The following is a 17,658-nucleotide window of genomic DNA, read 5'->3' on the forward strand; positions in this document are numbered from 1 at the left end:
TCGATTCCTCGGGCGTCCAGAAGACTCAAGAAAGCGAGAAGCTGTGGTTTCACCAGCTGGCCAAGCTGGTGGCAGGTACTGCGCTAATCCTTCCTGGGCGTCAGGCTGGGGCTCCAGCGGCTAGCTCTGCAGCTGAGACAGGCAGCGAAATCGGAGGCAAGCAATAACGGACTGGGAGGGAGCACTCTGGAGATGGCCGGCGCTGCAAGCAGGTCAGCGTTCAGACCTGGAGAGAAAGTCCGGCGGGAATGAGTCTCCAACTGTAAATAAATAAAAAATAAAAAAGAACGGAAACCGTGGGGGAAAAAGCGTTGTCAGCGGCGGGAAAGCGCAGGAAGCGCCATATCTTTGCTGCAGAAAAGAAAGAAAAGCGCGGGAAGCGCCATATCTTTTCTGAAATGCCTAAGTCTGGCAATATTGATGCTTTTGATAGCGAAATAGAGGATTGGACCACATACGTGGAAAGAGTAGAGGTATATGTACAAAGCTTTCAGTATGGCTGTATCATACGAAGCAGCAGCAAGCGGAGCTGCAAAGATACAACAAAAGACACAGGACTTCGGCACCCATGAAATGACACAGGGTTTCGAAAGATGTTATCGCTGCGGCAGATCCACCCATAACCAGAGGGACTGCTGGTTCAAGGACAAAGCATGCAGGCAATGCGGAAAGATTGGACACATTGCACGGGTATGCCGATCTGGACAAAATAAATCCACAGACAGGAAAAAAAAAAATCAATAAAGGAAATTACAGGAAGGTACAAATGATGACAGACAGTAGCTCCGAAGACCAGAAGAGCGATAGCGACTCCAAAAACAAGAGACTAAGCTGTCTCAAATTACATAATGTACTTGCCAAAGATGATTACCAAACCATTTGGGTTACCCTCATGATAGCAGGGTCCCCAGTTAAAATGGAGCTAGATACAGGATCAGCTCTAACCGTTAAATAAATCGACGGGATTACGAGAGGCTATTTTCGCATATACCTCTAAAAGACACATCCATTATCTTAAAAACATATACGGGGCAGAAAGTATACCCCAAAGGAAAAATAAGGGTGCCTGTTGTATACAACGGCAAAGAAATACAAAAGTTGTATTTATACATTCTACAAGATGGTGGTCCACCATTGTTGGAACATGAATGGATCAGAAAGATACGTTTAGACTGGCACTCCATTCAGGCACGGACGGTGACCCGTAAGAAAAAACGCAATGATGACATTCCTGAACGATTGAAAGACATCTTGGCCAAAGCCAAAGAAGTGTTTCAAGAGAAACTAGGAACCTTGAAAGGCATCACCGCCTCAATAAAAGTGGAAGATGCAGCAATTCCAAAAAATTTTTAAGGCAAGACCGGTGCCATATGCAATTCGTCCAGCAGTCGAGGCAGAGCTGGAGAATTTGGAAAAGGCAGGCGTATTATCCAAAATAGATTGGAGCGAGTGGGCAACACCCATCGTTCCAGTCATGAAAAAAGCATTGAATAATGATAAATCTGAAGAACAGAGAAAAATTCGCATCTGTGGAGACTTTGTGACTAAACCCGGTCCTTCACAGTCAAGTATCCTCTTCCGAGGATAGAAGATATTTTTGCCTCACTATATCCAGAGGGAAACGTTTCACCAAAATTGACTTGGCACAGGCATATCTACAGATGGAGGTTCAGGAGGCCTCTAAAAAGTATTTCACGATAAACACACACAAAGGCCTGTACCAGTACAATTGACTGGTTTTTGGAGTAGCATCAGCTCCAGCTATCTGGCAAAGAGCTATGGAGCAAGTCCTGCAAGGGATTCCGGGGACTCAATGCTACCTAGACGACATCCTTGTAACAGGAGAAAACGACAACGAGCACCTTGCCAATTTGGAGCAGGTGCTCACTAGGCTGAGAGAACGGGGCCTATGAGGAAATCGCCCCAAGTGTGAATTTTTCCAAAATCAAATATTGTGGCCACATAATTAATAAGGAAGGGTTGCATAAGCCACCTGAAAATATTGAAGCGGTCATAAAAGCCCCAGCACCTGAATGTTTCACAATTAAGGTAGTTCCTGGGATTAATAAATTACTATCATAAATTTTTACCGAACTTATCAACTCTTCTACACCCTCTTAATGAACTTCTACAGACAGGAGTGATTTGGAAATGGAACGAAGACTGTAAACGTGCCTTCCATAAATGCAAAGACTTAATCACATCCGAAGAAGTTTTGGCTCATTACAACCCATCACTGCCAATCAGACTGGCGTGCGATGCATCCCCTTACGGCATAGGAGCAGTATTATCCCATAAATTCCCTGATGGCTCGGAAAGGCCGATAGCTTTTGCGTCACGCTCATTAAACTCAGCTGAGCGTAACTATGCCCAAATCGACAGGGAAGCACTCAGCCTGGTATGGGGAGTGAAGAAATTCAACCATTACCTACACTGACAAAAATTTACCTTGTTGACTGACCATCAACCCCTCATCTCCATATTCAACCCTAAAAAGGGTGTTCCCATTATGACAGCGCAAAGGCTACAGAGGTGGTCCCTTTTTCTAGGGGCACACCAATACAACATAGAATACAAGGGATCAAAACAGCATGGGAATGCTGATGATTTATCGCGCCTACCGTTGCCAACGGTAGAAGAGGCACCTACAGTAGACCCAGTGGAGATGTTCCACTCTACCATAGTGGAATGTCTACCAGTAACAAATTCTGCCATTGAAAGGGAGACGAGAAATGACCCGACACTCTCTCTCTCTCTCTCTCTCTCTCTCTCTCTCTCTCTCTCTCTCTCTCTCTCTCTCTCTCTCTCTCTCTCTCTCTACGATTTAACAGTGAAGGGATGGCCAGCACATGGCGAACCACTGTTGCCAGCATTCTCGCAAAGAAGAGAACAGCTGTCAGTGTGCCGAGGAACCTTGATGTGTGGATCCAGAGTGGTGATTCCACCCAAACTCCAGGATAAAGTGCTAAAGGAGCTTCACAAGGGGCATCTGGGTGGAGTGAAAATGAAGAACCTAGCCAGGGCGTTTGTATGGTGGCCAGGTATCGATGGAGACATCGAAGACATGACCAAGAGCTGCCTAGGATGCCAGAAGGTCCAAAATGCTCCGCCACAGGCCCCTCTACACCCATGGGAGTGGCCCTCATCTCCCTGGCAAAGGGTGCACATCGACTTTGCTGGTCCATTTATGGACTCAATGTTCTTAATCACAGTTGATGCACACTCCAAGTGGCCGGAGGTAATAAAGATGTCCTCCACCACCACGGAAAAAACCATCACAGTATTAAGGACCATATTTGCCAGGAATGGGCTGCCGGAGCAGATATGTTCTGATAATGGACCGCAATTTGTGTCCGAAGAATTCCGAAAGTTCTTAAAGAACAATGGGGTAAAGCACTACACGTCCGCCCCATACCATCCCGCCACCAGTGGATTGGCTGAAAGGTTTGTCCAGACCTTCAAGAAGGCCATCAAGGCCATGGGTAATGAAGACATAAAACTTCAGCACAAGGTGGATAACTTCTTATTCGCATACAGGAATGCAACACATATATGGTTACCAACCAAACTCCCGCCATGATGTTCTTCAATAGAAACCTAAGATGCCGGCTGGATTTGGTCAAGCCCAACATCAGAAGGGACGTGGAGAACCGGCAGTTTCAAGGCATGAATGAAAGGCCAACTAGAACCTTCCAGATAGGTCAACAAGTTTTGGCCCGGGACTACCGTACCGAGAAATGGCAGCCTGGAACTATCTGCACACGACTAGGACCACTGATGTATACCGTGGACATCGGAGAAAGCATAATAAGACGCCATGCTGACCAAATCATAGTCATCCGAAAAGGGACAACCTACACCACAACACTATACGTCTAACGATGAAGTAGAGATACCCATATCTACCTCCGATCCGGTGATACTGGAACCCGATGAACCAGACACTGGGATTCAAGCCGAATCGACCTTGCCAAAAGAGCCTACTACGCCCCCGAGGCGTTATCCGGACCGAGTCAGGAAGCTTCCTGAGAGACTGACTTATAATTAATTAACTACAGCAATGTATATATTTTTCTTATAACATGTAATTAATAATTACTTAAAATATGTACTGGTTAGCTAAAAGGGGAGGAATTGTAGTGTATGTGCCTTTAAGAGCCCCAGGTGTGTGGTAATGCCAGTAATGGCCACTCGGGCTATATAAGCTTGTACATTGTGTATATCCGTTAGAACGCCGCCCCCCCCCCCCCCCCCCCCCCCCCCAGACTTTGATTAGTAAACACCGATGAACCAACTCCTGTCTCCAGTGTCATTATCAACACACGGACACTACACCAGCTATGACCTAACTAAGGTCTTGTAAAAGTTCTACATTACCTCCTTGCTTTTGTATTTTGTGTCCTCCATTTAAGGTATATTTCCTTTCACTATTTCTGCTTCCAAAATGTATTACTTCACTTTTTTTGTTGACATTGAGCTGCCTCTGCCAATGCTGCTTGGCATCCATGTACTTCTGCACAATCTTTATCATAATCTGCCATACCCCTAATTTGGTGTCGGCAAACTTCAATACTGTTCCTAAATCCAGATAATTTATGTATATAGAGTCATAGAGTAATACAGCACGGATAGAGGCCCTTCGGCCCATCGTGTCCGCGCCGGCCATCAAGCCCTGTCTAATCTAATCCCATATTCCAGCATTTGGCCCGTAGCCTTGTATGCTATGGCATTTCAAGTGCTCATCCAAATGCTTCTTAAATGTTGTGAGGGTTTCTGCCTCCACAACCCTTTCAGGCAGTGAGTTCCAGACTCCAACCACCCTCTGGGTGAAAAAGTTCTTTCTCAAATCCCCTCTAAACCTCCCGCCCTTTACCTTGAATCTATGCCCCCTAGTTATTGACCCCTCTACTAAGGGAAAAAGCTCCTCAGCATCCATCCTATCTATGCCCCTCATAATTTTGTACACCTCAATCATGTCCCCCCTCAGCCTCCTCTGCTCCAAGGAAAACAAACCCAATCTGCCCAGTCTCTCTTCATAGCTGAAGCGCTCCAGCCCTGGTAACATCCTGGTGAACCTCCTCTGCACCCTCTCCAACGCGATCACATCCTTCCTGTAGTGTGGCGACCAGAACTGCACACAGTATTCCAGCTGTGGCCTAACCAGTGTTTTATACAGCTCCATCATAACCTCCTTGCTCTTGCCTTCATTAGCCGAGGCATTGAATATAAGTATCCCATATGCCTTTTTTACCACCTTATCCACCTGTTCCGCCGCCTTCAGGGATCTGTGTACTTGCACCCCCAGATCCCTCTGACCCTCCGTCTTGCCTAGGGTCTTACCATTCATTGTGTATTCCCTTGCCTTGTTAGTCCCCCCCCCAAAGTGCATCACCTCGCACTTTTCCGGGTTAAATTCCATTTGCCACTGTTCCGCCCATCTGACCAACCCATCTATATCGTCCTGCAGACTGAGGCTACCCTCCTCGCTATTTACCACCCTACCAATTTTTGTATCATCTGCGAACTTGCTGATCATACCCTTTACATTCATATCCAAGTCATTAATGTAGACCACAAACAGCAAGGGACCCAGCACCGATCCCTGTGGTACCCCACTGGCCACAGGCTTCCAGTCACAAAAACAACCTTCGACCATCACCCTCTGCCTTCTGCCACTAAGCCAGTTTTGTATCCAATGTGCCAAGGCACCCTGGATTCCATGGGCTCTTAAATTCCTGCACAGGAGACTGGTCAAGAAGGTATCGAAGGCCTTGCTGAAATCCATGTATACCACATCCACTGCGTTACCCTCATCCACACACCTAGTCACCCCCTCTCAAAATTCAATCAAATTAGTCAGACATGATCTTCCCTTGACAAAGCCATGTTGACTATCCCTGATTAATCCTTGCCTCTCCAAGTGGAGACTAATTGTCCCTCAGGATTTTTTCCAATAATTTTCCTACCACTGGTGTTAGGCTCACTGGCCTGTAGTTCCCCGGTTTTTCCCTACTACCCTTCTTGAATAATGGTACTACATTAGCGGTTCTCCAGTCCTCTGGCACATCCCCTGTGGCCAGAGAGGTCCTGAATATATGTGTTAGAGCCCCCGCAATCTCCTCCTTTGCCTCACACAGCAGCCTGGGATACATTTCATCCGGGCCTGGGGATTTATCCATTTTTAGGCCAGCTAAAACCGCCAATACCTCCTCCCTCTCGATGTTAATATGTTCGAGCATATCACAGTCCCCCCGCCCTATTTCTATGTCTACATTGTCCTTCTCCATAGTGAAAACAGATGCAAAAAAATTCATTTAGAACCCCTCCTACATCTTCCGGCTCCACACACAGATTGCCACTTTTGTCCCTAATGGGCCCTATTTTTTCCCTAGTTATCCTCTTACCCTTAATATACTTATAAAACATCTTCGGATTTTCCTTTATTTTGCTCGCCAGTGTTATTTCATGGCCCCTCCTTGATCTCCTAATTTCTTTTTTAAGTATCCCCCTGCACTTTTTGTACTCCTCCAGGGCTTCCTCCGTCTTTAGCCTTTTGTATCTACCAAAAGCCCTCCTTTTTTCCCTAATCCATTCTCGTATATCCCCTGACATCCACGGTTCCCTGTGGTTTTTGGAACCACTCTTGACCTTTACGGGAACATGTTGCCATTGTATGATCTTGATATACCTATCAATTCATCCAATGAAAAGCGACGAGTTAAGATAGTAACTATAGGTTTTTATTGGCTAAATGACAGAGCCCACCCTCGTGGGTGATTGGGTCCAACAAGGAGGAATACCAGCCAGTCGACCACCTTTATACCTGGGCAAGCAGGCGGAGCCATGGGCGGAGTCAGCTGTGGTCAGCCCAGGTATAACAACGTGACAAGAGGTGACCTTGTGTAGTGATACACTACAGTTATCACTGTTTACACTGTTGTAACGATATAAACAGTGATAACCATAGTGTAACGATAGTGAACGATAAAAGTGGTTTACCACATTCACCCCTTGTTTAGATTTGAGTCCGGCGGGGTGAAGTGTACTACCAGTTCTGGTATGTCAGTCTGTCCGGAGGCCTCGTAAGTCTTTCTGATCGGCGCGGTGGCGGTGATGCAGTATCCGATGTTAATGCTGGTGTCTGCGTGGTCGGCAAAGGCTCGTGGGGTTCCGGCATGCCGTCTACCTGGGCTGGATTTGGGGGGGTGGTGGGGGGGGGGGGGTGTAACGGTGGTGTCTCAGGGGTGCCCGAGGGTGCAAGGTCTCGTAAGGAGACTGTGTCCTCCCGCCCGTCTGGGTATGCCACATAGGCGTACTGGGGGTTGGCGTGCAGGAGGTCCACCCTCTCGACCAGGGGGTCCATTTTATGGGCCCTCACGTGCTTTCGCAGCAAGACGGGCCCCGGAGAAGTCAGCCATGTTGGTAGCGAGGTTCCCGTAGTCGACTTCCTGGGGAAAACAAACATTCGTTCATGGGGGGGTGGCGTTAATGGCCGTGCAAAGCAGTGACCGGATGGAATGCAGCGCTGCCGGGAGGACTTCCTGCCAGCGAGAGGTTGGCAGGCCCTTAGACTTTAAGGCTAAGAGAACGGCCTTCCAGACAGTCGCGTTCTCTCTTTCCACCTGGCCGTTCCCTCGGGGGTTGTAGCTGGTGGTCCTGCTTGCAGCAATGCCTCTCGCTAGTAGGAACTGGCGAAGTTCCTCGCTCATGAAGGATGCGCCCCGGTCGCTATGTATATAGTTCGGGAACCCGAACAAGGCGAAGAGGTCGTTCAGGCATTTGATGACCGTGGTACTGGTCATGTCTGGGCAGGGGAAGGCAAAGGGGAAACGGGAGTACTCATCTATGATGTTGAGGAAGTACACATTACGGTCAGAGGACGGGAGGGGCCCCTTAAAATCGACGCTCAAGCGCTCGAAGGGGCGGGTGGCCTTGATCAGGCTTGCTCTGTCCGGCCTAAAGAAATGCGGTTTGCATTCGGCACAGGTTTGGCAGTTCCTGGTCATGGTCCTGACCTCCTCGATGGAGTACGGCAGGTTGCGGGCCTTAATGAAGTGGTAAAGTCTGGTGACCCCGGGGTGGCAGAGGTCGTTGTGGAGGGTCTGCAGTCTATCAATTTGCGCGTTGGCGCATGTACTTCGTGATAGAGCATCTGGGGGTTCGTTCAGTTTACCAGGCCGGTACAAGATATCATAATCATAGGTGGAGAGCTCGATTCTCCACCTCAAGATCTTGTCGTTCTTGATTTTGCCCCTCAGCTTGTTATTAAACATAAAAGCGACCGAACGCTGGTCGGTGAAGAGGGTAAATCGTTTGCCTGCCAGGTAATGCCTCCAGCGTCGTACTGCCTCCACGATCGCCTGGGCCTCCTTCTCGACCGAAGAGTGTCGGATCTCAGGGCCCTGGAGGGTCCTTGAGAAGAAGGCCACAGGTCTCCCTGCCTGGTTAAGGGTTGCAGCTAGGGCGAAGTCGGATGCATCGCTCTCCACTTGGAAAGGGATAGACTCATCTACCGCGTGCATTGTGGCCTTAGCAATGTCTCCCTTTGAGGGAGAAGGCTGCGCACGCTTCTGCCGTCGGGGGAAGGAGGTGGACTTCATGAGGGGTCTGGCTTTGTCTGCATAATTCGGCACCCATTGGGCATAGTAGGCGAAGAGCCCCAGGGTCCTCTTCAGCGCCTTTGGACAGTGGGGGAGGGGAAGTTCCATGAGGGGGCGCATTCTTTCGGGGTCGGGGCCGATGACTCCGTTCTCAACTACGCAGCCGAGGATGGCAAGACGCGAGGTGTTAAACACACATTTCTCCTTATTGTAAGTGAGGTTTGGCCGTACGGAGGAATTTCTCCAGATTAACATCGTGGTCCTGCCGGTTGCGGCCGCAGATGGTGACGTTATCTAGATAAGGGAACGTGGCCTGCAGCCCGTTCTGGTCAACCATCCGGTCCATCTCCCTTTGGAAGACCGAAACCCCGTTGGTGACGCCGAAGGGAACCCTAAGGAAGTGGTAGAGGCGGCCATTCGCCTCGAAGGTGGTATACTGGTGGTCCTCAGGGCGGATAGGGAGTTGGTGATAGGCCGACTTAAGGTCGATGGTGGAGAATACCCGGTACTGTGCAATCTGACCATATCAGATATGCGGGGAAGGGGGTACGCGTCCAGCTGGGTGTACCGGTTTATGGTTTGGCTGTAGTCGATGACCAGGCGGTTTTTATTGCCGGTCTTAACGACTATGACCTGGGCACGCCAGGGGCTGTTGCTCCTCTCGATGATGCCCTCCTTCAGGAGACGCTGCACCTCACAGCTAATAAAAGCTCTGTCCCCGGTGCTGTACCGCCTGCTCTTGGTGGCGACGGGTTTACAGTCGCGGGTGAGGTTAGCGAACCGGGAGGGGGGCGGGACCTTGAGGGTGGATAGGCCGCAGGTGGTACGCGGTGGGCGGTTTAAAGGCTGCTGGTTGTCGACTGAGTGGGGGGAGGGGTCCACCGTATGCCAAAGTGACACTTTGAAGGTGGGATTGGAAGTCCAGCCCTAGTAGGACGGCAGCGCAGAGCTGGGGCAGGATGAGGAGTTAAAAATTTTTTATACTCCATGCCCCTAACCGACAGGGTCACAACACAGTAGCCGCTGATGTCTGTCGAATGGGACCTCGACGCCATCGAGATCCGGTTGCGCGTTGGCCCGACAGTGAGGGAGTAGTGGCTCACCGTGTCTGGATGGATGAAACTCTCCGTGCTTCCGCTGTCGAACAGGCAGGTCGTGGCGTGGCCGTTTACTTTGATGTCCATCATGGACTTGGACAGGTGATGCGGGCGAGCTTGGTCCAGTGTGACGGAGGCTAGTGTATGGCTGAGCGAGCTGCTGTAGTCTGCGGGTGAGGCGGTGGTTGGGTCTGGAGACAAGGTGGCGGACGAGTGTGGTGGACAAAATGGCGGCGCCCACGACGTTGAATAAAATGGCGGAGAAGATGGCCGCCCCCACGAATCTCACGAGGGGATACTGGCATCTGTGGCCTTGATGAAAGATGGCCACCCCCACAACTCGCATGAGGCACTGCTGGCGTCTGTGGCTCTCCCCCTGCAGGCCTTCGCGAAGTGGCCTTTCTTGTGGCAATCGGAGCAGGTCGCGTTTCTTGCAGGGCAGCGCGTCCTCGGGTGTTTCGCCTGGCCACAGAAGAAGCAGCCGGCGGCCCGATCGTGGGGCTCCGATGTCGCAGCCGGTACCGGGGGTGGCGGTCCCGATCGGTTCTGGGACGCCGACGCTGAGGTAGGTCCCAGAGGCGGCGGTGCGAGGGGTATTGCGGCCGGGGTCGGGCCCGAGTCCCAGGGTCGTGCAGCACAGTACCTGGAATACGCCTCGAGGTCCCGATGGGCCACTTCCAGAGAGCGAGCGAGGGCTGCAGTTGTATTCAGGTCGAGGTCCTTTGATTCGAGCAGTCTTTGCCGTGAGTAGTCGGACCGAAGGCCTTTCACGAAGGCATCGCGGATATTCCCTTCAGTATTTTCTGCCGCCGTTACAGCTTTAAAGTCACAGTCCCTGCCGAGTGTTTGTAGCGCCCGTAAAAATTCATCTACAGACTCTCCTGGCTGTTGCGAGCGGGATCTTGGGAGATGTCTGGCATACATAGAGCAGTACCGGAGCCCGGTAAATTCTTTCAGCAGACTGAGGGTGTCCTCGTATGTAGTAAGGTCCTGGATGAATGCAAATACTTTAGGGCTCACTTGGGCGGTCAGAACTCTTAGTTTGGATCCCGGAGGCACGCCGGATTCTCCCAGGTAGGATTCGAAACAGCTCAGCCAGTGTTTGAAGTCTAGGGCTGAGTTCGCTGCCTGTGGGTTTAGATCCAAGTACGGCGGTCGGAGGGCTCGCAGCCAGGCCAGCTGCTGTGGCTGTTGTAGCTGGCCGTTTGGCTGGTCGTTTGGCTGCTCCGGTCCACTCATTTCAAAATTTAGCCAATAAAATTGATATACCTATCAATTCATCCAATGAAAAGCGACGAGTTAAGATAGTAACTATAGGTTTTTATTGGCTAAATGACAGAGCCCACCCTCGTGGGTGATCGGGTCCAACAAGGAGGAATACCAGCCAGTCGACCACCTTTATACCTGGGCAAGCAGGCGGAGCCATGGGCGGAGTCAGCTGTGGTCAGCCCAGGTATAACAGCGTGACAAGAGGTGACCTTGTGTAGTGATACAACAGTGTAAACAGTCATAACTATAGTGTAACGATAGTGAACGATAAAAGTGGTTTACCACAGATCTCAATCTCCCTTCTGAAAGCCTCCCATTGCTCCGATGCGGATTTTCCTACAAGTAGCTGATCCCAGTCCATTTTGGCCAGATCCTGCCTTATCCTATTAAAATCGGCCTTCCCCCAATTTAGAACCTTTATTTCCGGCCCATCCCTGTCCTTTTCCATGACCACCTTAAATCTTACCATATTATGGTCACTATCACCAAAGTGCTCACCTACTAGCACTTTTTCCACTTGGCCGGCCACATTCCCTAGAATTGGGTCCAGTACCACCCCCTCTCTTGTAGGACTTTCTACATGCTGGCTCAAAAAGCTCTCCTGGATGCACTTTAAGAATTCTACACCCTCTGAGCCTTTCACACTCTGACTATCCCAGTTAATATTGGGGAAGTTGAAATCCCCCATTATTATTACCCTATTATTTGCACATTTCTGAGATTTGCCTACATATCTGTTCCTCTATCTCCCCCTGAATGTTTGGAGGCCTATAGTACACTCCCAGCAAAGTGCTTGCCCCCTTTTTGTTTTTAAGCTCCACCCATATGGCCTCATTAGAGGACCCTGCTAATATATCATCCCTCCTTACTGCAGTAATTGACTCCTTAATTAATATTGCGACACCCCCCTCCTCTTATACCTCCCCCTCTGTCTCGCCTGAAGATTCTGTACCCCGGAATATTGAGCTGCCAGTCTTGCCCCTCCCTCAACCATGTCTCCGTGATAGCAACAATATCATACTCCCATGTGTTTATCAACAGTATAGTAAATATAGTAAATTAGGACAGTCCAGTCACCGAGCCTGTGCAGTACCACTTCCCATATCTTTCAAATGTGGTGAAGTTATTATCCCAGCCCTAATCTAGACTGGAATAGTAATAAAGAGCAGAGAAGGGAAAGAATTTCTGAAGTGTTTGTTCAGGAGATCTTAATCGGTACGTTTCTGGCCCAACGAGGCAGGAGGCTTTGCTGGATCTCGTTCTGGGGAAATGAGGTGGACCAGGTGGAGCAAGTTTCATTTAAGGGAACATTTAGGGAACAGTGATCACCGTATCATAAGGTTTAGATTAACTATGGAAAAGGACCGAGCAATCTACAGTAAAAATACTTAATTGGAGGGAGGCCAATTTCAGTACAGGAAACTTTGCTATCCGGCACCGACGGGACCGAGCTGTTGCCGTCCCATCAAAACTGCCAGACAAAACCAGCGCTAATGTTGAAACATACGGAGATTTTGAGCTCCGTATCTGGTAACAAACCCAGCTTCTAAACAGTCGGCCGCACCTTGCAAGTGTCTCTAGCTTAGCAACAGCTTCAGCGAGACCTTGCAGAGCCTGACTGGTGGGGGGAAAAAAAGCAACGAAAAGAAAAAATACCTAACAAAACGGCTCCTGATTTTTGCCGGTGGCTCGAGCATTCCGGATAGTTAACCTCCGGATAAACCAAAGTTTCCTGTAAGTAGAGAATGGATCTGGCTCTAGTAAATTGGAATCGAATATTGTCAGGCAAAACTGTAATTGAAAAATGGGCTGCCTTTAAAGAGATGTTTCGGGTACAGTCGAGGTACATTTCCACAAGGGGGAAAGGTCGGGCAACCAAAGTCGGAGCTCCCTGGATGACGAAAGAGATAGAAAGTAAGATGAAGCAGGAAAAGGGGGCATATGACAGATGTCAGGTTAAGAGTACAAGTGAGAACCAGGCTGAATATAGAAAGTTCAGAGGGGAAGTGAAAAAGGAAATGCGGGGCAAAGAGAGAGTATGAGAATAGATTGGCAGCTAACATAAAAGGGAATTCAAAAGTCTTCTATAGGCATATAAATAGTAAACGGCAAGTAAGAGGAGGGGTGGGGCCGATTAGGAACCAAAATGGAGACCTACGCATGGAGCCAGAGGGCATGGCTGAGGTACTAAATGACTACCTTGCACCTATCTTTTACCAAGGAAGAGGATACTGCCAGAGTCATTGTGAAAGAGGAGGTAGTTGAGCTACTGGATAGGATAAAAATTGATGTACCTATAGAAAGCTTTTTTATTTCCCTTTTTAAAATTTTTCTCCAACTATCTCCTAGCTTTGCTGATCTTTTGATAGCTTTCCTGTATTTGTGTATCCTGGCTTCCTTTTTTTTAATCTGCTCTGTAACTGTTAAAAATTTGAAACCAAAGAACACATTTATCTAATCTCCCTGTTCATCCATTGAACCCAAACCTTTGATACACTACCTTTCAACTTTAATGGTATGTACTTGATTTCAACCTTTCCATTTCCTGTTTAAATATTTCTCTTTTAATCTATGGTTCTATTTTTGCCTTTCATTTAAAAAGGGCAAGGTGCTTTTTTATCTAGCTGGAATTTGAATTTTTTTTCCCACTCGCCTGCACTTGCCTTCAATGTTTTTCTTTTTCCTTTTCTGTTCGAGTCATAGAATAGTACAGCACAGAAGGAGTCCATTCGGCCCATTGAGTCTGCGCCGGCTCTTTCAAAGGGTAATCCAGTTAGTCGCACTCCCTTGTTCTCTTCCCCATATCCCTGCAATTTCAAGCATTTATCCAATTCCCTTTTTGAAGGCTACTGTTGAATCTGTATCCACCACCCTATCAGGCAGTGCATTCCAAATCCTAACCACTCGTTTATTTAAAAAAAAAAAAAAAAAAAAAAAAAAAAAATTCCTCCCGTCTCCTCCTGGTTCTTTTGCCAATCACCTTAAATCTGTGCCTTCTCGTTATCGACCCTTCAGCCATTTCTCTTTTATTTACTCTATCTAAATCCTTCATGATTTTAAACACCTCTATCAAATCTTCTCTTACCCTTCTCTGCTCCAAGGAGAACAACCCCAGCTTCTTTAGTCTATCCATGTAACTGTATTCCCTCATCCCTGGAAGCGTTCTAGTAAATTTCCAAAGCCTTCACGTCCTTCCTAAAGTGTGGTGCCCAGAATTGGACACAATACTACAACTGGGGCTGAGCTAGTGTTCTATTTAGGTTTAGCATAACTTCCTGGCTTTTGTACTCTATGCCTCTATTTATAAAGCCCAGGATCCCATTTGCTTTATTAACTGCTGGTAACCTGTGTCCTGCCACCTTCAAAGATTTGTTCACAAGCACCCTTGGGGGTCTCTGTTCTTGCACCCCCTTTAAAATTGTACCATTAAGTATGTATGGTCTCTCCCCATTCTTCCTACCAAAATGTATCGCTTCACACTTCTGTGTTGAATTTCATTTGCCATGTGCTCGCCCAATCCACCAGCCTGTCTGTCTTGAAGTCTATTATTATCTTCCTCACTGTTTACTACACTTCCAAGTTTCGTGTCATCTGCAAATTTTGAAATTGTGCTCTGTATCCCCCAAGTCCAAGTCATTAATATATATCAAAAATTGTTGCACTGAACTGCTTTGGGGTCAAGATCGAGGGGCCATAGCTAGAAGATTAAATGCAAGAGGTTTAGAACAAAGGGTTGGAGAAACTTCAGAGAATTGTGTGGCTGTGGAATTCATTTCCAGAGTTGGAGCGTGAGGCAGAAATTGTCAGCATTCAAGATTAGATTTGGATGACTGGATAAGGCAATAGGGTGGGTAAATGTGATTGGAACTATTTGTTCATGTGGAGGGTAAATGCCAACAGACTGGTTAGTCCGAATGGCCTGTTTTTGTGTTGTAACTTCTATGTATTTTGATATCTTAATTTGTGTCTCGCCACTTCCATTTCTAACCTAGTGCTTGTAGCTGTAAGATTTTGAATTTGTCGTCTCATCACTTGTGGTCTTTCTAGTATCTTTTAATGGCATGATTCCAGAATGAGACCTTGTGTACAGTTGAGTGGGGGTGAAAACCAAAGGATGGGAACGTCCGAAACAAATCGGGTTCCCAGTTGATGACCTGCGGCTGAAGCACCCTGGGATACTTGGAGCGTTATGAATTCAGCTGATGTAAACTGCCTAAATCAGTAAATGCTTCAATCCAGGTGCTTGATGTACATAGGACTTGCTGTTCAAACATTGGGCTGGATTTTGCGACCCCTATGGGTGCATACGAGGCACACAAGTGCCGGGTTTAGGCATACACTAAAACTCTGCACTTGCGATCTGTCTGACAGATCGCACGCATGCCCGGGAGAAGGGCCTCCGCGGGCAGAGAACTTCCGCCTGCTGAAAGCCTTTAAAAATCTTATGCCTGGTAAAAGCTTGCGTAAGGCCTGCTTTGCTCGGCATAAGAGTTTAAAAAAAAAAAAAAAAAAAGTTTTTTAAATGTTTACTCATATTTATAATTTAAAAATACTTTTAAAAGGTAAGTTTATTTTTAGCCCCGTAAAAAAACCTTGAATTTTTTTCAAATTTTTTTATTTTTGTTTAAAATATTTAATGTAATTTTAACTAATTTTAAATGATTTAAAAAATTTTTTTAACTTTAAGTGATCCCCATTCATAATTTTGACAGTTCTGTCAAGTGTGAATGGGGATTCCCTTCTTTGATTGGTTCCCCATGGCCCACGTGATCCCAGGGACACTTGCGAACCACATGCACCCCTGGGATACCTGGGCCTCTGCGCATTTCGTAGTGGAGAGGCATCCGCCCGTAGGAAGCCTCCGATCGGAAATTCAGGTCCATTATTCTTAAAGAACTAATAGAAAAAGAATTTATTTTTAGTAGTAGCACTCTTACCTCTAAGCTAGAATGGTGAGTCAAATCCCACTCTCGGATTTGAGCACGTTATCCAAGTTCACACTTAAGTACAGTACTAAGGGCATCCTACATTGTTGGAGGTTGTCATTTGGGTGAGAAATTAAACTGAGGTCCCACTTGCCTATTCCATTGGATGCTAAAAATCCTATAGCACTTTTTTTCCAGAGAAGAGCTGGGAGTTTCTCTGCCTCCTGGCCAACATTCCTTCCTTAACCATTAGCACCAAAAACTGATTATCGTCATCTTCACTATGTTTGTGGGATATTGTGTGCAAACTGAGCGCCATGTTTGCCTCTATAAATGATTGCACTTCAAAAAACCATTTGTGTATGCTTTGAGATTCTTTGGATGTGCTAATGAATAAATGCAAGCTCCTTGTTCCACCCTTTCCAGATCTTTCTGATCATCTATACTCCCCTTCTATTACAAGTTGCTTAACTGCAACTTAATTTTTGGAAGTTGGAGTAGGTAGTCTGTTTCAGGAAAATCAGTGCTTCCGTTGTGTATGGTGCATACCAGTTCATAGGCATTCTATTAAAGGGTGTGTGTTTGACCCGTTGCACATTTTGTAGGTTAACTGAAAAGGCACTATTGCATACATAAAATCAAAAAACACTTAATATTTTACCAAAGGGCTTTGGTGTTGAAGTGCAAGATAGAAGGTTCATTAATTGCAAAGTTTCCAATCTCCTAACCTGCCATAATATTGCATCTAATTTTATTTTTTTTCTGTCAGGTTTTATACACGCTGGAAGGAATGGGAGTCTTGGTACTCTCAGAGCTTTGGGTTGCATTTCTCTCTACGCGAGGAGCAGTGGCAGGAGGACTGGGCATTCATTCTCTCGCTTGCAAGTCAGGTAAATCGTGACTTTTCTACTGTCTTCCATAAAGATCTTAAAGATGGATTTATTTTTGGTGCTGCAATTTGGCATTTTTAACTGCTGTCTAATTTCTTGAGTGGATCCTGAATAAAGTAGAGCATCATGCATCCAACTTTAAAATGAGAACCTTTCATAGCTACCTATTTATATTATTTTTTTATGCTTTAACATATGAAGCTGAAATCACCATCTGTTTAATCCAGTCCTGTTGATCTCAGGACAGGGTCATCATGAAAAATGTACCAACTCTGAGCACGTCTCCAAACAATGGAGCAATGTGTTTTAAATGTTTTAGTTCTCTTGCTGTAAACACTAATTATACTAACATTTTCAAACTGCTCTTTAACATGATTATGACTGAAATTTTTACAGAGTGTTGAATCTCACAAGCTAGGTGCACCAGTTGTGTAGCTAGCTATAAATCGCACTAATCAGTTACAAGGTTTACTTTGGGTAAATAAATGATACCAAAATGTTTGTTTCTAAATATACATTCAAATATTTGCATTTGAAAATGGCCACTTCAGTCTTCCAGCAAAGGTGGAAATTCAGTTTATAAATCTTTGGGCTAACATGAATAGCTTGGGGATTTTAAGGTATAGTGGAAAATAACTTTGTTTTTAAGAGTATTGCAAGTTTTTTTAAGGTATCCAATTGATTTTTGTGTTGACGGTGCTTTGTAGTAACTTTGCACCCATTTTGAAAACTGCTTCTAAAAAGTGATTTCTTGTTAATGAAGTTGATTGTGGCATGAAATGGTACACTTGGACTCGACTTTCATACTAAATTGATTGAAAGACACTTTTTTTATTGTTTTTGCTTTTTTGTTACTTAACTAATAAACATGTTTATA

The 17,658-nt window shown here is 46.6% G+C and overlaps 1 protein-coding gene across 5 annotated transcripts in view; it reads left to right on the top strand.

Annotated features, from left to right (window-relative positions):
• LOC147113488 (ubiquitin thioesterase ZRANB1) overlaps positions 1–17,658 on the top strand; it is a 104,728-nt gene that overhangs the window by 62,345 nt on the left and 24,725 nt on the right. For all 5 annotated transcript variants that reach the window (XM_085994650.1, XM_085994651.1, XM_085994647.1 and 2 more), the window contains one exon: positions 16,661–16,781. In XM_085994650.1, the coding sequence (XP_085850776.1) occupies positions 16,661–16,781 (121 nt within the window). The remainder of the gene's footprint in view (positions 1–16,660; positions 16,782–17,658) is intronic.

This window comes from Somniosus microcephalus, chromosome 8, assembly GCF_052327205.1.
Source record: "Somniosus microcephalus isolate GS21.2 chromosome 8, FLI_Smic_1.0, whole genome shotgun sequence".
Classification (NCBI taxonomy): Eukaryota; Metazoa; Chordata; class Chondrichthyes; order Squaliformes; family Somniosidae; genus Somniosus; species Somniosus microcephalus.